This window comes from Lonchura striata, chromosome 4 (assembly GCF_046129695.1).
Source record: "Lonchura striata isolate bLonStr1 chromosome 4, bLonStr1.mat, whole genome shotgun sequence".
NCBI lineage: Eukaryota > Metazoa > Chordata > Aves > Passeriformes > Estrildidae > Lonchura > Lonchura striata.
The window spans coordinates 39,572,457-39,597,074 of NC_134606.1; the positions used below are offsets into that span (position 1 = coordinate 39,572,457).

Sequence of the window (24,618 nt, forward strand, 5' to 3'; positions counted from 1 at the left end):
TTCACGTAAATGCTAGCGGCGTGCTGGGTGGGATGGAGCAGCTGGCAATTAAAGGCAGAGCAAAGTTGGAAGCTTGGTAGCCCTTAGGTCAGTGTACGGGCAAGGCTTGGAAAAAGGGTGCAGCTTTCAGTGAAAAGGGCTCCATAAACAAAAGATGAATTTAAGTGAAAAGTTCAAGGTTTATTTTTATTGAAAGCGGGCTCTCAGAGTGATTTTTAAATGGTTGAAAATGTTTTATGTTAGAAATCTTGAATATTATAAAAATATCTCAAGGGACATTACAGAGTCTACTTTGTCCAAAAACCGATTTGGGGGGACTAGAGAAGCTCTGGTTGATTCTGTCTGGGGGAGGACAGGATATGCGAGGTCATTCTGGGAAGTAGAGAGTATAAAAGGAATTAAAGAGGATTTAAAAGCATAGTCGCATGTTGCTCTGTTCTTGTGCGTGCCTGTATATGTGTGTAACAGAAGGATGGTGATGCCCTGTTACTTGACAAACAATTCAGCACTGTAACGCTGTCAACTTGGGATGCAGCGCCTATATGAGAGGGATCATCACCACCTCTGCTTCCAAGGTCAACGTGGGATGTGTGTGTCTGTGGAAGTCGTGAATTTTTGTCTTTTGATGTTGGCTGAACATCAGGCCTGCTCCCAGGCTGTAACTAGGCGTAAATGAGGATCTTTGAATTAAATAATACCATATTATGTTGCACTTGTAGGACTGCTGTTGTCAGTAATTGAATAGAACTGAGAAGTGTGGGCAGATGTAATCATTTTTTCAGCAGTGTTTAACATTTCGTGAGCTTGGTACAGAGCTCTGCTTCACAGAGGAGTTTGCTGCTGCTTCAGTGAGTTGTCAGAGTTGTGCACATGCAGAGCTCGGTGCTACACAGCGATTTCTGCACACACAGAGCTGAGCGCTGTGCAGTGCCTTCTGCACACGCAGAGCTGAGCACCATGCAGGGGTGTCTGTCTGAGATTAAGGCAGATTCCAGAGGGAATAGGCAGCTGCTACTGCTAGCCAGTGCTACTGATATAACTCAACAAAATAAGCCGGCAATGAGGTCCTCACCTTGTGTTTTTTTTAGGATTATATAGCACTTCATACTCTTTTCTTAGGAACTGGGACCTAAGCCACCAGCATTTCTCTACAGATGCCCTGCACAGGTGCTACCAGTTGTAGTAGGTGTGAGCATAAAGTAACTTTCATTGATGGAATGAAGCTAATGAAAGGAGGCTGCTTCTTAGTATTGTAGCATTTTTTTGCTCCTGCATAATTTCTTTAACATTAAGGTGGGTTGTATTTTGCTGAATGCTTCTATCAGCTGGAGTATAAAGATAACCATCAGGCAGCAGCACAGAGCTACTGATGGGTAAAGTTGAAAGCTAGAAAAATGAGGAGAGAGTAGTTCAGAGTGCTGAGACATTCATTACATTTGGGTAGAATTAGGAAATATGTTTTTATTGTTCTCTCCCCAGTCATAAAACAGCTCTCTTCTTCCTCTCTCAACAGTAGGGAATATAAGTTTATTACACAGCGCTTGCCCTGGTTGCAAGCCTTCATTAACAGTCTATCCATCAGCTAAGACAGCTTTTATCATCAGTCATTGACATGAATATTGATTTGCTTTGAAATATTTTATTATAATTTTAAATGATGTCTTTTAAGATATGGAGATTCAGGATGTTTACTTTTTGAAGTAGACACTGCAAAATTATTTTGAAAAAGTTATTGTGAACTATGTGGTGCAGATGCTATGATAATACTGAGGGGGAAAAAGACCCACAGCATTGCAACCCAAACCCACTAATTATATATCTAAACTTTTAATGTTTATACAGGGCCTGAATCTGCAAATCATTGTTCACTTGAGTGGTCTCTATTCATACACATAGTATTTTTCCAGTTAACAGGACTATCTCCATCATTACATGATTAAAAGTCATTGACCTTTCTGAGATCAGTCATTTTACCAGCATAAATCAGATGATAAACTTTGATACTAAGACATTAATACTGTGCTTTTAAATTTATATCTTTTAAATTTATATTGTATTTTCTATGCAATATTTTGCCTTCATTTGTATTAGGCTGATTTATTTCACAAATTATGTTTTAAAAATTGGAATTTGAAATGATACATATACTCCAAAGGAGATAAAATCGCACTGCTCCTTTTCAACAAAATGGTATTCTAAATATATGTATGCATTTAGTGTGGTCCATAGCCATTTTGGTCATTGGTTCTAACTAGGAGAAGTCTGTCTGCAGAGTCTGCAGTATGCTTGTGCAAGCATATTTGTAAATTTGTCAGAACACAATTTTCTATAATACGCAGTTCCAAGTCCTTTATCAACATCACACAAAAGTTGTTAATGATTTGACCAACCACCTGACCACAGAACTAATATGAAATCAGGGAGGAGTTTTGTTACAAAAACACGATTTAGAGAAAATTCAAGTTTCAAGAGCTGCCATACGGACCTTTCTTAAACTGACCAACACACAAAGGTGTGCATAGGAGGGTACACGCTTACAACTGTTGAAAATATAAGCATATGGACAACCTTGTCAGGGATCCAAAGCATACTTTTTCCAGTGGATCACTTGGTTATTTCCTGATTTAAGGCCTTTGACAGGAAATGCTGGTTGGTAAAAACCCAAATATTCTTGTTGCTCCATTCTAGGTGTGTTCTGGATCTACCTAATCATGTCAGTTTTTCATCCTGTTTGTCTTTGTGTGTGAGTTTATCCAGTAATCCTCAGTATTTATTTAAAAGCAATATTCAATCTTAGAATAAAAGAACTGTTACATTCACATAGATTACATTTTTTAAAAATACCAAACTTTTATTTGTCTTAGAAAAATGCATACTCTCCTCAACTGTGACTTCATATAACTTTTTAGAAAATACAAATTTTTGTGTCACTCTTCTCTTTTAGGGACTACAAAATAATATTAAAAACAAGGCTCTTAACTTTGTTAGTTTGAAATCTAAAGATGTATCTCCAATAGGAATAGTTCTTCCATTTAGCAGATGTGAACTTGGCTTTGATATCTCAAAGGTAAGAGGTCAAATGAAGTTCCAGAAGTAATTTCTGATTATTTTTTTCATGACTGGCAAATATTTTAGGATAATTGTGGACATTAAATATTGCTGGAGTGAATAACTGGCTCAAGGGGAAGCAATGACAGAAATGCTACTCTTGACTTTATTCTACAATTTTTCTAAGTAAAAGCAGGACCATATTCATTAACTATTCAGCATAGCTTGGTCTGTTATGCTACATAACTTTAAAGTAAATAGATTAGCAAGTTTGTTTGTAAATCTGTTTAATCCTGTTTTTTAATTCAAACTGCTTTTTTTTTTTTTTACCTTCTGAAGCACAGAGAATAGCTGTTAGCAAATGAAAAGACTGGAAACTTGTTTGCATATGGTATTATGCATGTTTAATACAGCTTGCTTTGCCCTGACTCTTGGTAGACAGAAAAGACATCAATTTCATATTATCAGAAGAGCAGCAAGTCAAATATTTTCTCTGTAGCAAAGAGACATTGGGAAAGTTGTGGGCTGACCAAGAACAGTGGTAGTCTAGCCTCTTTGAAAATAGTGCCGTGTGAAATTTCCTCTAACACCTCCAATATGAAGGGCTACTGCTGCCTAGGAAGAATATTCAGGAGAAAACAAACCCACAGCTTTATTTGCTTCTCTTGTATTTTACAAGTTCTTTCTTTAGATTTTGGGTTGAGTAACCTGTAGTTACAAAGATCTGTGAAGTTGTGTTCCTTTCTAGCAGTTGCATTTATTAACAGATGTGTCTTGATTTGGATGGGCCAAATCAAGTGTGCAGATCAAGAAATTACTGCACAGTTACTGTTATAGAAGAACTTTAACAAGGTTCCCTAATTGCTGGTATATTTTTTTCCTTTATGCCATTGTTACTTCTGTTTGTATTGGCTAAATATACTGGCCAAGAGAGGTTGCTGTGGTTTAGCCAGGCATGATTCCTTACCAAGTGGGAATGAAAATGACTGGAAATGTGTCATTTGTTATCCATTTTTAGCTTTATTTCATAGCAATGTTTATGCAGGTATTTACACCTTCTATCCTAGAAATGATCATGGTAAGTCTATTCAATTAATCATTCTTTATACCATACATTATGTAAAATTAGTGGTGAATTATTTGGCTGCATTGCTGAGTCCTGCAAATCTTAAGAAAATAAGAAGTTCTAAAGAGTTAAATGAGGGGAGAGTTGGCAATGCTTGCACTGAGTGCTTGAAGTAGGTTGAAGTTCACAGTTTATTTGCATTTGAATTGAGGTTGGTGTCCAGCAGTGCTTTTCAGCACTGACTTCAGAAAGACTTTTTTTGTGCAATAAAGTATTGAAAATGTTAGATGGAAGATGAAGCATATTTAAAATACTTTTCTTTTCCTGACAGAGAGAGCTTTCTTCTCATTTTATTCCAAGTGAGGCTTATTTTAATCTGAAATATTTTTACCACTGAATAGGCAGTCTTGTGGTAAAAGCAACTATCATTTTCACATCAGCATATTAAAAACTTTCTGAAAGTATTTTTAATTCCTTCATAAGGAATTTCCTAATATCTGCAAAAAGAAATAAAGTAATTTGAAAGCAGCTCATAACTTTAATCAGATAAAAAACTTATTCATTACTAAAAATACTCTTTTATTAAATGATAGGAACTTCTAGATTATTACTGTACATACTTCTGCTTCCATTAGGGAATAAAATATTTTAGAGGCTTTCTGCATTGTACCTTTAAACTGTACATGTTTTTGTTATTATAACAGACTTTTGTCTTCCTAAATAATATGTAAATCATTATACACATTTAAACAAAGCAATGAGCAATAAAACGAAGAGGTAGAAAATCCTTACAAGATGAGCAACTGAAAGAAACTTTGTTTTCAAAGAGCTTGCAGATTGATTTGTTTTAAAGTTCAATATTTCAAGTTCTATTTGTTTTATGTATTTTCTTTTGCAAACTTTACTTAAAACACTACTATTACTGACAATATACGTTGTTTACGGGTTTTATTAAATTTTGTTATAAATGATTGTTGGGAAAAGAACCCCAAAGTGATTTCACATCATTCTGATAGATCAATGGAAATCTTGATGCATATGCAAGAGCAGTCAAAAGAGTAAATGCAACTTCTGATTCTGTTGCAGTGTGAATACAGTGCACTAATGTTACAATTATTTATGTAATTGAGGGTTGTATTTGGTGGCAATCATGGCCTCCCAGTGATTACAAGAAACATGCAACGTTCAAACACATTTAATATATACACAGAAGAGACTGTGTATATCTGCTTTTGGAGGACGAACTGTGCAATGGAAAGCTAAATGCACATGAATAAATAACTAATTCACAAATACCTGTGGTGTAGAGTTGCAGTAGTCCAAATTTTTATTCATCGAGCAGAAAATAACCTATTGTACCTAAGTAAAAGAAGAGATGCACTTTGCAAATTTTGAAAATGCTTTTGCATTTATATTTTAACAGAATTGTTTTGTCACATTTTGGAGAGGTTTTTGTTCCTTTTACATCATCATTTGTGGCAGTGTCTAATTTTTCCCTCCTAAGGGTGTGTTTTGAGTCTGAAATCAACATAAAGCAGAAGATTTTGCAAGATGTGACATTTGTACAACATCTTTGTTAGCTATTCACTTTTTATGAGAGATTTGAGACCTAAAAGAAATCTGAAATCCTGTAGCTTTGTTAAAGGCAGATTTTCTCAGTGTTCTACAGCTATGTCTCAAGTCTGATAGCTGAATGCTCAGAAAACTCTCTGAAAGACAGTATCATTTCCAAACATTTGCTCAGTTATCTCTGCAGTATTCATGAGTGCAAAATCTGATATTACCGAGGAAGAAATGTTCTAGATTGGAAGGACCTTAGATATCATCTCTTTCCAAACCCCTGCCATGGGAAAGGAAACCGTCTGCTAGGCCAGGGTGCTCAAAGCCCATCCAGTCTGGCCTTGAGCACCCCAAGGGCTTGAAACATCCACAGCTTCTCTGGGCAAGCTATGTGTCAACACCCTCATAGTGAGGAATTTCTTCCTAATATATAATCTAAAACTGATTTCAGATTATAATATAGATTATTTATTATCATCCTATCATTACGCACCCTTATAAAACATCCCGCTTCATCTTTTGTGCAGGGCCCCTTAAGGTACCAGAAGGCCTCAATGTGGTCTCCCTGGGACCTTCTCTTCTGCAGCCTGAACAACCCCAAATCTCTGAGCCTGGAAAGGTGCTTCATAGGAGAGGTGCTCCAGTCTCCTCGTCATCTTGGTGGCCCCCCTCTGGGCTCACTCCAACAGGGCCACATCCTTATGTTGGGATTCTCAGAGCTGGATGCAGTACTCCAGCTAGGGTCTCACAGAAACAGAATGGAGGGGGAGGATCACCACCTGTGACCTTCTGTCCACAATTCCTTTGCTGCAGCCCAAGGTTTTCTGCATTCCAAGTGCACATTGCTGAGTCGTGTTGAACTTCTTATCAACCAGCACCCCCAAGTCCTTCTCACCAGAATAAATTGATGCTCTCAATTTATTCTCCACCCAACCTTTATTTGTGCTTGGGATTGCCACGACCCAGGTGCAGGACCTTACACTTGGACTTGTTGAACTTGAAGAGTTTTGCACAGTCCCACCTCACAAGCCTGTCCAGGTCCCTCTGGATGGCATCCTTTCCTTCTAGTGTGTTGACTAGACTATGCAGCTGGGGGTCATTGGCAAACTTGCTGATGATGCACTCAATTACACTGTGCACGTCACTGACAAAGATGTTAGTACTGCCACTCCCAATACCAACCCTGAGGAATGCCACTCATCGTGGTCTCCACTTGGATATTGAGCCATTGACCACAGCACTAACCACAGCATCTGACCATCCAGCCAATTCCTCATCCACTGAGTGGTCAATGCATCAACTTCATTTTTTAGATAAAAAATTTAAACTAAATTTAGTTTGTTTTTTTTTTTGTTTTTTTTTTTTTTAAAGTAGCATCTTATTTTGACTGTGAGCCCTTCTTTTCTCTCTGCTCTGTTTCAAGATGGAAACTAAGTTCATCTCATCAGTTTTTGCAGTGGAAAGGCCACAGAGAAAGAAGCCCATCATGACAGTACTTTAGGTTTGTCCTTGTCAAGTGGAATTAAGTTGCACAGATCGTCCCTCTCCTTGCAACAGCCAAGGTTAGACGTAACTTTGGCTTCAGTGAGAAATTGATGTTTTTAATCTTGAGGGCTGATTTTTAAGTTGAAATACAGTTCTTCACAGAGTTGCTCTTCCATGGTATTAACTACTTTGATAGAGAGAAAATTCTTATTTAAAATAAACTACAAGACACAGCACCAGACAATGATAGTTTGAAGCCTGATTATATTTTTCATTTATTTCCTATGCTTTTTAAGGTGAGTGAATTTTAGCTAGTATATTGGAGAGTTAAAATACTATTTTTTAAAACTTTTAGTCCTCTAACCTATATATATTATGTTTCTATCTTTCATTTATCCTATATTCTCATGTAATTCAGAATCCCAGTGATAATCAGTGCTATGGTAGTCGTTCAACAAAAAAAAATATATATTTATCTTTTAGATTTTTTGGTATTTGTTCAAGGCCAATTTTGATAAACAATAATAGTCTATAAATTTTTTCTAGACCTAGATGCATGGGCTGAATTATTTGTTTCCTTGGGACACTGAAAGAAAAAGCCATAATTAACATCAGTCCTGAGATTTAACTTTTGTATAATGTTAATTGTTTTTTGAACTGAAGATAGTTTTTCTAGTGGATTTAAACTGTGCTGCTTAGCTATAGTTGCATTTTAGTCTACTGACTAATAATAAGCTTATTACCTTCTTTTATGCTTGGAGAATTTTTCTCACAGAAATATTTGAACAATCTACATTTGTATGTTCTTGGTGCAGTCAGCAGGGTGGGGGGAGGTTTTCTGCACCTTGGAGGTTGGGTTTGAAACATTAGTAGATTGCTTCAAGCATCAGATCTTAAAATTGGTGTCCCCAAAAGACTTAAAATCTAATATTTTAATATATTTATGTCCTTTATATATTTTCTGTGTGATAGTCACATTAATCTACTGCTCTAGGCTCTCAGTAATCTCTTCCATGCATAAGTAAACTTCTGAAAGAGCTGCTATGCTTGTCTTTGTAAAAATATACACGATATACACATAAATCATTAATAAATCTTTACTGAAAATTTGATTTATACTTCCAAAGTCTCAGAAATCCATATTAAAAATATAGCACTCCCCCCATTCTCATGATTTCTCAGAACAGCTCTCACTTTATTAAAGAGATTTAAAAGAAAGTTTGTGATATAATTTGCTGACTCTAATGATTTAGAGTACTTTTATGAATTCATGTGCTGCATCTGACTCTTCGATGAACAGTGTGAAGTATTATGGCTAATAATTTCAGTTTCATCATTCTCTGCTTGCCTTTTGAGAGACAAAGATCCAATATGAGTGAGTTAGACTTGTGTTTTTTATAAGCTGGGCATGTTTCTGGAGTTATGAGTAAAAGGTGAAAGAAAGCCTAAACAGCTGATTACGAGGCTCTCAATGGTTAAAAAAATAAGGAAACAGATTTGTACCTTTAAAGCATTAAGTGTTGAGTGCTAAATATTTCCCATTAAGTAAAATGTCTTCACTAAAAGGGTGATCAGGCATTGGAATAGGCTGACTAGGGAAGGGGTTTTGCCGCTATCCCTGGGAGTGGTTTAGAAATGTGTAGATGTGTCACTTGGGGACAGTGTTTAGGGGTGAGCAGAGCTGTGCTGGACTAAGAATTGGACTCGGGGATCTCAGAGAATTTTTCCAATTATTAATTATTCAGTGATTCCATTTAGTTGGAGCTCTTGCAAAAAGAGCTGTGAAGAGACTTGTAATGTTATATACAAGCATGGCAAAAACCATTCATAATTGTTGGGATTTTTTTCAATATTCAAAGTAAGGACATAAGGACTTATTTAAAACTCCCCATACATCTGATATCCTTAACCTTTCAGATTATAATTTTGATTTTCAACATCAACTTTCTTATCCCAGCATGCCACAGAAGGCATATTGATTTGTATCCATTGACCATGAGACCCACTTTCATGTTTTAGAGGAAAGAAAAGAAAGACATGGCAGGGGGATGTTGGGAGTGGGGGGAGAAAAGCTGATATTATCATGATGTGGAAATTTCATCTTTGAATTTTTGAATATGAAAAAGTACCTTTTAAGAAGTGTTTCTCATAAATTTCTAATTCAGGACATTTCTGAGTTTACCTAGTCTTTCAAGACTATCAAGAATTGGAGTAAAGAAAATAGAAGGTTATGCTTTCTAGGAGCTGAACAGCATGAACAGCAGTTGAATCCTGCTACTCCTTTTGGCTTGTACTAATGTGCATCCATAAATGTACTAATATACATCTATATCCAGAAAAAGACACATAACTGCTCACAAGTGAAGGGTCAGAATTTGGCAGATCTGGGCTTAAAGAACAGAGTGGAAAGGGTGTGGCAAATGAAATAAAAAAAATATTAGTAATTGTACATAACAAATTGCCAAAAACTTTAGCATGTGCTGTTAACTATTCTTACAGGGAAGGATTTTATGGACTGAGATTTTTTTTTTTCCTATTGTTCCATGTTAAGAGACAGTGTCCTTTCTTTCTTCAGCAGGAATTAAATTCTAGTGTAAGATATTAACACAGAGGGAAGAAGCCTTGGACAGATTTCACTAGGGAAACTCTACTTGTTTGGTGAATATCATAGCATCTGCTGGGTGTGAAAACATTGGTGAATAATCCAAAACCAGAAGAATGTAACTCCTTTTCCACCAAAAGAGAATGAAATTCTTTGTGTATTTAAGGGAAGTAGCTACTTCCCTTAGATACACAAAGGATGAGAAGAAAAGTCTGCAGTAGCTAAACCTGTGACTTTGTAGCCACTGTTCTTTCGTTCAGTTTCTAGTGGAGAGAAAAAAAAAAAAGTGCAATTACTAGTGAAAAAAGAGAAGAAAAAAAACAGCTTTTCTGTGCTCCCAGACTGAAAAGTGGTATAGTTACATTTACATTAATATTATCATAGCAAGTTTGCATCAGTGAAAATATGAAGATAAATCAGACACCATATGTTCAGCTCCACACTTAATTACTAGACGAACACTTCTGTAATGAAGATTATGGTATTGTTTAGAAATTTGCATCCTCCTTTTTATCCTTGCATGCATGTTATTTCTGGCCATCTGCAGGCAACATTATAAAATTAGAGCCAATGAGCAAATCTAACAACAGAAAACTATTAATGGCAAAAGTCAGTATTACTAAAGAATAGTCCTAAATTGCTGGATGTTCATGAAGGGCTGTTATGACCAGAAAACCACCCTAAAAACTAGAATGCTTCTCTAAGATGGTATTTACAATAGATAAAATTATAGATAATTAAGAGTCACAACAGCAAAAAAAGTCTTCCATTTTGCTGTGGGAGTCTTGATCATGTTTATTGCCACGAGAGTGTAAGAGATACTAATGTATTAAGCTTGCTTAAACAGCCTGTTCTATTTTAAATAAGTTGATTTAAATTTTATTGTGTTCGCTTTGATGTAACTGGGCAAGTAAAGCTATGGTCAGAGAATAAGGTGTGCAGTTTCACTTTGTAGCTAAATAGATTAATAGTATCAATTGAACTGTGTTGTGGTCACTGGTATCCCTGACATCCTATTCAGCTGTTGATCAGTCTTTTCTTTCCATCTACTGGCCAATGCTGTGGATATGAATGGTGATCTGGATTACAGAGCTGATCTGGCTAGAAATGAACTTTTTCCTGCACTACTCTCCACCTATCAGTTGGTATGTCATGGTCAAAGATCAATTTAAGCTCTCATGGAACTAGACAGCTTCTTTCAAAAGTATGTAAAAGTGATTTGATTTGAGCCAGTGTGTTACTGTAGACATAGACTGTAAAAGTAATTGTCTGGGATACAACTTGAACAAGGCAGTACGGTCCTATGACTTTAGACACTGAACTGTAGGTAAGTGACATAGCTTTAAACTTTTCTCTCAAAGCTTCTGGTGGTATACTTAACCCCTATAGTATTATCTCACATGAGTGAGGATAGCCTTATGGGAATGCCAGTCTAGGAAGAGGCTGATGTAAAACAAACAGTACCTGCATTTATCCTCCCAGGCATGTTTCTGCTATCCCATTATGACCAAAAAAACCAACCCCCCCCCAAAAAAAAAATCCAAAAAAACCAACAACAACAACAACAAAAAACCAACAAAAAAACAAACAAACAAAAAAAAAAACAAAACCAAAAACCCAAAAAGCTGGAAAAGGCTGCCTTTCCCAGTGTTGTAAATGGTCCTTCAGGAGTAGTTTCTAAATATTTGCTTCCCAGATTTATATCTCCCTTGGGCTTTAAGACTAGCCAAAACTGTGGCAAAACACAGAGCTGAATCTAGGCTATCTTTCATGGGTGATATTAAAAGTCAAGTGACTTTGGAAAACTTTTTGATACTTTTAATGGCACCTACTCTCTTTTTTCCCTCATTGTGAATGTGTATTATATGGTTCACTCAGAACGGTAAGGAACTTGGAGGCTGTGGTATTATTTAGGAACATGAATAGGAAGTATGTAACAGGATCTTACAAAATGGATCGTGGGTTGTTGGTGGGGCTGGCTTTAAGCATAGAAGGCTGCCCAAAGCAGTGAACTTTGAGAGAGAGCAACAATTGTGCTGCTCTTGTTTTGTTTCCAAGTGTCCAACATAGAAATTGCAGCCAATGTGTCAGCACTGCGTGTTGACACTCTTTTATTAAGTGAGGGATTAGGAATATGAAGAGTATTAATTACTACATGGAATATTCCCTCTCCCACTTAGCAGCATCCCCTTTTCCCTCATCTATGCCATGCCATGAACCTGATGCATCAGTTTAGTCCCCTACATTTATTGCCTTTATCCTTCTTTGGCACTCTCTTTTTCTTCCTGCTGGAACTTTCAATTGCTACAGATCATACTCAGCATTTTTGGAGGAGGCAAAGAGAGAAGGTTTGACCTGGGTTTACTATCCGCTGTGGTTTGAGATGACCTGTGTCTTACTCTGGAGGATGGACATTATCATCACCTCTCTTTGCTGAATGTCAGATTGTCTCATTTATGCAACCTTAAGACATTGAAGATGACAAAAAATGTGGGTTCTTCTCTCTATCTGTAGGCAAAGTAATCCTGATTTTTCAAAATTAGAGATTTTCAGAATGCATGAATGATTCTCTGAAAGTAATTAATATTAAAGTGATTAAAATCACTTGGCTGTCATCCACTGAGGCTCTTTCCACTGCTTAATAGTTACATAAGAACTGCAAGAGAGTAAATAGTCTTCAGACTCTATTGCATGTTGCTGAATCAGATAAAATGACTTCAAAATAACTTCAAAATAACTTTCAAAACCATGTTTTTCTGCTTTGATGAATTTCTGTATTTTGTGGCTTCTAGAAAATCTCATCTGGATATCAAGAAATATTTGAAATTGCTGAGAGATTGGCATTCTCAGACCTTCAAAATACAGACAGAGGCAAGAGAAGCTTTCAGTTTTAATAGCATAGGGATGCTTACCTTAGTCAGCACTGAGGATAATTCATGTGACAGTAACTGATTCATCAATAAAGAGCCACTTGGATATTTGCCATGCGATCAGCACTTGTGACAGAGCAGGTGGAATGTGATGTTCAGCAATATCTCCTGGCTCCTCTTCATGAGCCTTGCACTTCACAGAGGTCTCCTAGACAATCGCAGAGTCAACGTGTATGAATCAAAAAAGGAGAATAGAGACAAGGTGGGAAGGAAAAGGAAGCACAAGCTTATATTTCAGTGAGATAGAGTGGTCACTCTTCAGGCTGTAGCTTCAGAGTGACACACCTGAGATGGGATGGGATACTCTTGTCTATACACAGAGTTCATTCCAGATGTGATATGGAGTGTCTGGTGATGGCATCTGAGCATTAATTTCATGTTGAAATACAGGGTTTTTTGGTTAAGAGGCTGTTTTTAGTGTTTACTGGCATATTGATGGTCAAAACTTAATTCCAGGCAATTCTACATTAATATTTTCTTGTATTTCTATTGTATAAATAAAACTGAAGAAATTAGCCTTTTTTGCCTTTCCAAAAATAACCAAAAGTGCAAAAATTCCCCCTCAAAACACCAAAAACCCAAACCAAATAAAATATTTGAAACATTTTGTTTTTTGAAGTCAATGAACACAAAAATAATTGTTTTCAATGTATTATACAATGGTGGTTGAGGACACACAGAATACATTCCTTTCACATACTACTATTTCATCCCTATGTACTGGGTGCTCCTTGCTTTGTATTATCTGTATTATCTGCATAATCCTTCTTAGAACTGACAAGTTTTTTAGCTAAAGAATTTTTGAAAAAAGTCTTTTTTTACAGTCCTATATATCTACAATTGAGTCAGGAAATGGTAGCTGTTTCTGGTTTATTGTCAGCTTTCCAGCATGCATTTGGAAGGCTTCTTCCTAGTAGTTATATTAGAGTGGTATAAAACCATAAGCAATGAAACCCAGTAAAATAGTATAAAACAGTTAAAACATAGCAGGAAATGAAGATTCAGATCCTATTGAATGGGGTTGTAAGCATACAATATGAGAAATGCGTTGTTTGATAAGAAATATATTTTCAAAATTTAAAGAAGACTGCTTTTTTTTTTTTTTTTTTAGGAAAAATACTATGTACTAAAATGATGCACTATATTTAATATAGATAGTAGAATGCAAATTACCAAGTCAGCTGTCAGAGTTTTTTTTAAAATCAGGTATTATAGGGTGAGGTTTTTTGTTCTATCAGATCTCAGAAACTGTATGTGCTTACTTCCTGTTTTCCTCAGTCTGTTAATTTCTTTTTCATAAGGTGAGAAAATCCTTCTTTTATAGACTTGGACTTAAACATCCAAGCACATGGCTCTAGGAACCTATACCAACTTTTTGACTGACAAAACAAGTGCTATTTTCTGTATTTCTGATTGTGCTGAATTGAAGCTCATGAAGAAAGTTGACCTTTGTTATAATAAAGAAGAAAGACAGTTGAGTCATCACAAAGCAGGAAAGGAGAGAGGCAAAAACTCCACAGCAGGTAAATTGAAAAAGAGAAAATACCTGTAACTAGTTTAGCTATTCCAGTACACAACACTTTATTTTTATACTTCTGTGAACCTATATGAATGGACATAGATTTTTTTTCTATAAACAATCATGAGATACTTTGATTTTTCTTTCATTTTAGTTAACAGAGTTTTTTTTAAAGTTTTATTTCCATTCTTGTGAATGTTCATTGTAACTGAATCCTATAAATAGGGTGAAATTCTATACCAAACATATTAAATGTAGATTTTAGAGTTGTTTGCATGTTGTTAATTGGGTCAGGATTTCATCTATAGTTAATTATGTTAATGTGGGCACTGGGGGAGAGTACTGGAGGGCAAATGTATTTTTGGTTCAATCCTGATAAGGGCAAACTGCCCTCAGCTGCAGATAGTCCTTGTTTATTTAAATAGCTGCAACATTCGTTGGTCCGTTTGGTTACTGATTGAGCTGTGCTTCAATCCAATTACATCAAAATCCACATGCACCTTTAATCTCTGCAGTTTGATAATTTCATATTTTTCCTGTCAGTGTTTGTACTGCTGTGTATACTCTTCTCCATCACACCAGAGTGCCTCCATGTCCTTCTGTGTTTCAGGAGCTCCTGGTTTCTTACATGGCATAGACTTTCCCACATCACATCTCTTGCTGATATACACTCTAGTAATCTTCCCATCCTATGAAAACTGCTGAAATGCTACTTCCCCTGTCCCTAGCTACCTTCTCTCTTTACATTTTTGTGGTTTAGGACTTGGTTTCTTTCTACAGTCATTTATGATTCTTTTATTACTTCAAATCTGATTAGAGGCAAAAAACTCAAATCCATCTATTCTGTCTTGCGATTTTCATGGTGATCTTGGTCTCCAGCGGGGTTGAGTTTAAAGCAGCTGAGTTATTGAAGAATCTCTTTCTCTGGGTAAGAAAGGTGGGATCTATCTCTGTTGGCTACAGCACTTCAATGCAGATGTAAAGGGATAAAATCGTAGCTTTAACAAGAATACTTAATAGGAAGTGATTCTCTAAATTATCATGGCTGTTGGAACTAATGATAGATGTATCACGGTTTAGCATTTATCCAAGGAGTACAATAACACAAAGGTTTCAATGGTTTTGTTGGTAACTACTGTTTTACCAAACCTCAAGGTTCTCCTGAATAACAAAAAGAGAAGTAAGGGTGGTAGATGAATATATCACAGCAAATATGGAGAATTTTAATCTTTAATCAGCAGCTCACCTGTTGAAAAAAGTTGTATCTTAAGTGGCCATTTTGCTTGCTCTAGGATAATATCTTTTCTCAAATGTACTCTTAACAATTTACTACTGAAGTGCCAACAGCTGTTGTTTCTTCTTACATTTAGTTAATGTTAGTAGCCTTTGATTTTAGAAGAAAAACATGAAAAACTTTAAAACCAAAATATTTATCTTTTCTAGCATGTGCAAAGAACACAGCTGCACAATGGTATGCTAGGTTTCAATTTACAAATTTTGTAAAATATTAACAGTACCAAGATATTCACCTGAGTTCTAAGCTGGCAGTTTTTCTGTTTCTGGTTTCATAACATAAAGTGCTTGAATTCCCATCAGTTCAGATACTGCCATGATGGTAAACATTAATCCTCTAGGATATTGAGGAAGCAGCTGTGACAAGTTTGCTTAATGAGGGAAGAAAGAGACCACCTCACTAACAGTATAACCTCCACAGACCAGCACTTGCATATATCAGTGATGCTAAAATCACCCTGAGGTTGATACTGAAGTCTTGTGAGAAAAATAGATCAATACACACAACTCGAATCCAATAAACAAAGCTCCTCTGAGATATGTGAACTATAGTACGCACATTTTCTTCTTCTTTTTGAAATATTAAAGACATTATGAGACCATGTGAAGAACTTACAAGAAAGTTTTAACATTGCCATTTCTCATTTTATTATAATTCATAATTATACTGGGGTTGCTGACACTAAGACATCTGGGTGTCATTCTTTATATAAGTGAATAAATATACTGAAAAGGTTAAGATCAAATTACAGCATGAATTTAGCATCAAAGATAAGTGTCCTTGCTGCATCTGCGTTTTGGGTGTTTTGACCTTTCAGAAATGGCCCTGGCATGAGTAGATCACTTGTGTACAGGTTCACATGAGCCACTGTAAACCTTGAGGGCAAAATCCAAAAAAGTCCTTCTAGAAAAGCCCTGGGTCTTGTTTGCAACCCCCACAGAGAGGGGATGGGCTGCCTGGGATGCTGCTCCTACCCACCGGCACCTGGCACTGCAAGTGGTGGGAGGGCAGAGAGAGAGTGAGAGGCAGGGAGTGTGGCCCTTGTGCTGGCTGCTCACCATGGTGGTGCCCGACACGCCTGCCTTGACACCACCTGACACGTTTGTAAGGTCTGCACAAAGGCCAGGTGCACTGGTACAGGAGTTCAAGGGCCTGCACTCCACCTTCTGCTTTTGCAGCTTGATGGTTTTGTACTTCAAATCAGGAAAGGAGCCGGGGAGAGATGGACAGGGGTCAACAGAAGGCAGGATACATCTGGCATGAAGAGGGCTTTTTGTGAGATTTTAAAAAAGTGTTTCTCATCCTGTGTGTTCCAGCACATGAGCTGTCAGTAGCATTGCTGGCTGTTCCAAAATGACTTGCAGCCTGTTTTGGTGGGTGAAGGATGAAGAGCATGTGTCTGCACAGTGAGTGGCTGTAGCCACGTGAAGTCGCAGCTGAGAGACCGAACAGATTGATGCGCAGATGTACGAGCTGTTGGCTGCCGTGGCAGCGCTGCACTTCGCTGCTGCAAGCCCCAAGCCTGCTGTACATAGTTAAGGTGACCTAACAACTCTGGTTCAGAGTGTATCTGCCACTTCTGGAGGAGAACTGGAAGGTGGCAGCATCAAGCGTGCAGCGCTCAAAAGCTGTCAGGAAGTCGTGGGGTTGAGACTGTCCCCATGACACTGTGATCTGCTTTCCACGGTGCATTTTGACAAGGAGAAACATTGCTAGATATGGATTACAGCTATATTCATAAGAGAATATGATACTATGACTACTTTGTAAGAGCCCCATTTTTGGTGTAAGGATTACTTTTGTAAGGTTTTTGAAGGCAGGCTGTGTGTGAAGATGTGGGCACTAGAGTAGAGTAGAGGCAGGCTAATGGGAAAAGACATGATTTTAGCTAAAACTTCTGCTGTCCATTCAAAGTTAATGCAATATAATTGTCTCTGCACAAGAAAATACTTTCTTTGCTGCTACCTTTCTGCCATGAAACCATAAGGACAGATAAAAGCATCTTAAGGGATCGTAGCAGTGTATTCTTTCATGCCTGGTTATTTGTGTCCATCATGATATGCAATGAAATCCTCAAAGTCACAGGCAATGAAGCATGGTTTATATTTATCACTGTGGCTGTATTATAAACCTATTAATAACATGGAATATGGCGACATAGCTTATGGTCTTTTTCTGACCCACAAAATAGGCAATTAATTTTTTTCTTATTTATTTTCAGATTAATAATATCTAAAAGACAGAGACTGACATTTCCTGAGAGCATACAGTGCTGCACCTTGATATGTTGAAACTGACCTTTTAAATAATGCCAGGTTAATATCTGATATAGCTTTTCTTTTAAAGGCAGGAGGAATGCAGTGATTAGGCCAGTATTGAGGATTTCATTTATTATACTTTGTAAAAGCATTCAGTTTATCAGATCTATTTATTGATGTGGAAGATTTACATTTTAAATGAATTCTCTCTTCTCTTAAAGCCAAATATCCTGGCTAGTCACCATTTATCAACAGAGAACAGAGCATAACAGCTGAGAAATTCTGGAAAAAAAAGCGCTTTAAAAATGGCAAAGTTCATAATTTTAAGTATGTATGCATTTTAAAATAGGGCATTCTTGTAACTGGGTATATGTTTTAACTCTTTATATGAAGTCTGGCTAAGCCAGGTTACATTAATTATATTTTTTAGTACACTGTAAATACACATTGTCACATTTGGAACTGGTTGTGTAAAATATGATATCTTTTCAATCTTCTCTGTGCAGAATACAGCATGGGGACAGGTAAAGTAGTGCTTATTATGCATTTGCTAAACTTTCATAGTAACAACCTCTTTCCTCGTTTAACAAGAAAAGTTAGGCAAAGAACAAAATTTATATTACCAATTAACTGATGAGAAGATTTAGAAATCATAATAATTTTGAAAGGAAACAGTCTATATGGTATTGTAGAATATATTAATCATTATTAGATATTCATAAGTAAGGTGTCAGAACTGAGATTTTGTTTGTTTTCCACAAAGTATCAGAAAAGCACTAGCAGGAGAGAAAAGGGAGATAGAGGTTTGCCTTACATTTCCTCAAGAATTATAAGAAATTAACTCAGCAGTGACTGTCTGATCACCAGGGTGATGTTGGAAACTGAACTTTTTATGTAATTTTCTTTGCTTAAAAAAAAAAAATCCCTGAAAATTATTTAAGGGTCCCGTTTCCCTTACCTAAATAAGGCAAGTGAGAAATCCTGAGGTATTCCTTCTATCAGTTCAGAAGCTATAGTTCTCCCAGCAGTGCTCCTCATCCAAGAGTTTTAAGATAGAATTTTGACACAGAATAAAAGAATCCTCTTATGGATTATAATTTATGAAAAAAGTTCAGAATTAACTGAAGTGCAAATTAGTCAGTACTGAGAAAACTGCAGAGTACATCAGATTCATGAATGCTCTGGAAATGGCTAAAAAGTGAAATGGAAGAGCCTTCTGAGAATCAGAAAGGAAAATCTAAATTTGATACTGGCGAAATTACTGTGCAGTGGGAAATAAGGAGCAGCCATTATCTGTTCAACATCCTTCATTCTATCCTCCTCAGCTCATGAGGAAAATCTAAGGATGACAACACGTGAGACTTCCACAACATTGATCAATTTCATGCTAAAATAGTGCATTAAGCTCGTTGTTAATAAGGAAATTAATGCACATTGTGGAAAGAAACTCAGGACCCTACTTATTTGTGTGCAGTGAGGGGGAAGCCCACCCCCTAATTATTTACATGCCATGAGTAGCTGTCAATTAGCTGTTTGCATTAATAAGATGGATAATACAGAGTTACTGTTAGTAGTTGCTTAAGAATTTCAGTTCAATGTTTACTGTACTGGCAGACAAATCATATATATAGACATTAAAATATGTACTGGAATATTTTATAATATTTAAATTTTTATTTGCATTTTAACCTATAATCTATAAGTGAGAAATATGTAGAGAAAGAAACAGAAAAATGCAGAGATACAGACTGGTATCTGCTTAAAGAGAGAGTAAGCCAAGTAAATTTATCAGGTTTCCAAACATGATTATATGAATATAAAGAAGCAACAGACTTCATTGAAAATAACAGTAGACATATAATAATAACCTAGAAGCAATTCCTTCACAAATATGTAATTAATGAAGTTAAAAATTCAGAAGAATGTTATCTAAACACTGAAACATCAAGTTCTGCTAGATTATGATAATGAGAGTCTAGATCATTAATGCAAATTTGAGTTCAGAAATATGTCATTTTGCCCCAGAACAAGATATAACAAGTTTTCAAAAAAAAAAAAAATCTGATTTCTTGATAATACAATAGTCAAATAAAATTAAAACCCCTCTTTGCTTATAACTTGGGCTGTACCTTCAAGGAGAAATAAGAAATAAGCAATTTTAGGTAAGATGAATATATAGTCTTGATACCATATTTCTTTCTGTTCGGCTATATGCAGCAGTGTTAATGAAGCTTGGAAAATTCATTTTTATTCCTGCTCTTAGTTCAACTCTCTAACAATGTAAGTCCTTAGGACAGATAATATTTTTTCTTAAAATAAAGGCTTCATTATAGTGCTGTATTAAGGAGAACTGTAGTTTTGGTAATAATTTTAAAATAAATAATCATTTAAGATAACCAATAAATTCAACAGAAACTGTATGCTACTTAAAAAAAGTGGATATTTTAAATTCTAAAAAGGCAAAAAATGACTGCATAGACCCTGCATACTTTTGGGATTTTAGGTGGCATCTGTCCAAAAAGCTTACTTTTCAAATTTGTGTTGTAAGTGTTCATCCAAGTTTCGGGCAATCAAGTCAGAAACTGAGCATGTAATAATTTTCTCTTCTGTACAAGTACAAAAGATAAGCCTTTCAAGGTCAAACAATTTTCAAAACTGTAAGTGCTCTATTCTTTTACACCACATGGGACTAAAATATATTCAGTTTGTGGGAGGGTGGTGGAATGTGGCTACTCTTACAATCTTCTGTGAAATGACTGTTTTCCAACCAAATTTTCATTGTACAGAGAAGTATTCCAGAAGTGCAGAAAGGTGACAAAGGTTCAACCATGCTAATCTTAGCATGCACAAATGCTAAACTAATCTGATTCTGACCTTGAAAGTCAACAATTAAGTATTTTTAAAAAATTTCAACAAACACAAATAGATGTTTTCTTTGAGATTAAAAATCAAGATTCTGATTTTTCATATTTTTTGTTCTGGTGTTTTGTGTTTTTTTTTTTTTTTTTTTTTTAATTGGACTTACTTTTCCAGTAAGAGAGATACTGTGAACTAACACATAGTCAGTAAAGGAAAATGCCATACCGTAATGTACTTGAATCCTCAGAGTACTGAAGCAGTCTTTTTTTGGTGTTTCCTGTCAGTAAGATAGGTTAGTTGAAATAATCCCGTAGCAGAGGTCCACCAGAACACCTGATTAGCACTTCTGTTTTGGTTGAAGTGTGAGGGGAACTCAAGAAGAAAATTTCAGTGTGTCATTTCCTATCTTCACTATAATATCCTTTTACTGAACAGGTGTAGAAGAACAAGCCTCAAGTTATTTATGTAAAATATCCCTCTGTAATAGAGCTTGTTTTCTGTGTTTCAAATAATTCTCTGCTTAATGTATTCTGTGCAAGCTCTCCTAAGAGAGATACTTATACTATGTATATTAGAAAAACTGGAGCACCAAAGAAAGGTAATTGAAGTGGAAACTGTTCGAAAAAGTAATGATAAATGAGATGAAATGTTAAGTTTGATTAATAGGGAGGCCCAGAATGAGACTGGGTTTGGTGGAACAAAAGGTAAGTGACGTTGAAGTAATACGGTGTATTAATGTCGAGCTTTTGTTTGAATTCCAAGTGTGAAGGCAAGGCAGACTGGTAAAAGTTAGCTGGAATGAGGATGAAACAGACCTTTCAGTGGTTTTACCAAGTTTGGTAGCGTAGTCCCCAAGGAAGGGTAGCACACTTAAATAGGATCTGTTACTGAGACTGTGAATAAAGGTAAGAGTAGAGTCCATTTACTACATGTAATATCTCCACAGGAATTAATTCTATTCAGTCTCTCTGCCTTCAGGTGACTGTGAAGACGATTGCTATGTGAGGAATGATAGGAATCAAAACCACAGTTTGTGTAACAGTATTGCCAGGAGCATGACTGTAAATGATACAGGATAATAAGTGATCCCCAATTTGTTCACATTTTATGCTCAGATGATTTCCCATAGAAAAGAAAATGTCGAGCAAGACTTGAAAATTTGGTGCACAGTCTGGGCTCTTAGGGCACACTTATGATGTTTTGTACTTATTCCTGTATATCTTGATTCTTATCAGAGGTTTCTACATTGGCAGGGTAAGTGAACTAAAAGCAAAATAGAAAGGGGAAAAAAAACTCCAGTCATGCATGAAAGTGGCTCATCTCTGCCCCATAATGCAGGACTAAATAATAAAGACTAGCAGACTGACTTGGGAGTATCTGGAAGTAATGAAGATCAGTTTGCTGTGTTGTCTGTTTAACATGATGGTTTCAACACAAATGCTGAATATCAATAATAAATATTGCATATCTCTAAAAGGTTCTGAAACCACTTTTGTAATGTATATGTGTACATCCATTAGGAACCATATAAGGTAACTCTCATGCCATATGTAGCTATAGATCTGTGAGTATGATTATTATAAGCTTGTAGGTTGTGAATAGTGCATTGGGAGAGATGAGAAACAAGAGACCATGTTTAAAATAAAGTCTTGCTGAACATGTAATTGATGATAATTTTTTTTATTTCATCTGAGAAAAATTATTGCATTTTTCACCACTGCTTTTCTCTTATGTTCTGTCTTTACTTTGAGTTTTCCTGGTTGTTTCCTCAGTGACTCCCTCATATGAGTATTGAATAGTGATAAGAAAATTCTCGGTTCAGTACAGCTGAATTGATACTGGTGTCCCAAATACTGCTACCATTTTTTCCTCTTTGCTGTTGTGCCAGGTGGATTGTCCTAGATCTACTATATTTATTTATTCAAGTCCACAATTGGTTTATTGGTATTGTAAACCTTTATTATATGGCTTATGCTAAAGTAATATTGCATCTCTGAACTTGTACATTTTATTTTCACAGAAATAGACCTGTAAAGATGTTTATGTGGTGGTCTGCTGTTTTACTTCTTGGATGCATTTTGCTGGGAGCAGATGGGTGGCTGGTCAAGGAAGGATACGACTTTAGGCCCTATCAGCCCCTAGTAAGATTACGGCACAAGGTATGGATTATTTTCTAATAGTTCTTCCTTTTCTTCCATGGTCAAGGGATAAATTACACTCTAGCCTTGTCTTTTTTTGTGTTTATTTGAGTAATGTTCAGCAATTAAGTTTTTCAAAGAGAATGAGATAAGACGTGTTTTAGCCTCAAAAACTAGAGATTAGTCATATCAACAGAAACTCAGAGGGAGAGCCAGGAGAGACTCTCTCTTAAAGCAGCTGTCAGCATCTGCTTAAGGCAATGACTTATCCCAGTCCTCAGTGAATTGCAGTCCAAGCAGCAAACAGGGAAACTGTCCATCAAAGAAGAATGGTGTTGAAGTTAATTGATGAATAGAAACTTGTTTGCAAGAGGTAGATGTTCCCAGGGCTTGCTGAATTTAGCAGTTTTAGACCATGGCAAAGTTCAGATGTCTTCTGAGTTGCATGGTTCCCATATTCAGCTACTACATGCCATTCAAATTTTGCCCACCTGATGCTCCTTTGTCATGAATCCAGGACTCCCAAAACTGTTCTCAGCTAAAAAATCCTGCCCTTCTTCTGGTAGTTAAAAGGGAAACTTCTGTGGTGGTTCTGTAAAACAAGGAAAAGGGCTGTAATATTTCCATGGGCTTTCTAAAGTTAACATAGTTCTGATCAATATAATTCTTTCTTGGCATGGCAGTCATGGGAGCAACATCTGAGGTGCCTTAAGACCTACAGTCAGGCCAACAGAGATGATAAAAAAATTTCACCCTTCTGAACTTTTGTGCTAAAAGTAAAAGGTCTGAATTATAGCCAGAAATTCTAAATGTTAGTTTCTATTAATGTTTCAATATACTGCTAGTTTTATTTTTCAGTACTTTTTTGTAAAGTATGAAAAATATTTATTTTTGGTCCTCAGTTTAATAAAAAGACAAAATATTGTGTGATTCTATCTCAGCATATAAGGAGGAACTGACAACATGAGTTCTCAAACAAGTAAAATACTTGTCTATTAGCTACATAATGCATACTATATAGATTAAATACAAAAAGTTTCTTAACATAGAGAAAATAAAATCTTAAAATTATACAATTATGCACCCTCCAGGGAATGTTCTCAATCAGAATAAGAGTGAATCAGGCCACAGTCAAGGAAATAAATAACTCTATCAGCACTCAGGGTTTTATGCTGAGTATTATTCAAAACTTTGTCTCATCACTTAATTTCCATTTGACAGCTGTAAGCAAACTAAAATAAAATAGCGCAATAAAAGTACTTTGAAATCTAGAAGGAAGAGAGAGACTAGTAATGAAACTGTGGAATAAATCATGTGAGAGAGAAATCACATGTGCAAAAAAACCCCAACACAAAACCATGAAGACTGAGAGCAATGAAGGGCAAAATATGGGGTATGATTAGCATTATTTCTGAGGTTAGATGGTCTCAGGTCTTAATGAATGTATGTGGAACTATTCATATGTTGCTATTTCCTTATTATACTTTTAATGTACTGATAACTCATATAATTCTTGTAATAGACTGTCATAAACTTTTCATTTAATATTGGGGAATCACACATAGACATATGCAAACAACATATACAAATAATTAAAACATGATATAAAGCATTGTATTGAAAAATATGGTGCGTTTTTCCTTAGGCAATATGTCTAGATAAAAAATGTTTGAGTATAGTTAGGCTTTTGGTATTAGGGACATATGTTTCTACAAAAAAACCCCTAGGAATGTAAAACTTTTCTAAAGTCAATTTTAAAACCTAATTTTGGCACAGATACACATACTCAAAATGTAAATAATATGGTAAAAAACTTTCTGCTTCAATCACACACTTAATAAATCAAGTGCTTAGATTAA

At 36.0% G+C, this 24,618-nt stretch overlaps 1 protein-coding gene across 4 annotated transcripts in view; it reads left to right on the forward strand.

Annotated features, from left to right (window-relative positions):
* The window catches only part of FSTL5 (follistatin like 5), a 365,217-nt gene that overhangs the window by 95,415 nt on the left and 245,184 nt on the right, over window positions 1-24,618 (forward strand). For all 4 annotated transcript variants that reach the window (XM_077782912.1, XM_077782913.1, XM_021536555.3 and 1 more), the window contains one exon: window positions 22,642-22,780. In XM_077782912.1, the coding sequence (XP_077639038.1) occupies window positions 22,658-22,780 (123 nt within the window). In that variant the 5' untranslated portion in view covers window positions 22,642-22,657. The remainder of the gene's footprint in view (window positions 1-22,641; window positions 22,781-24,618) is intronic.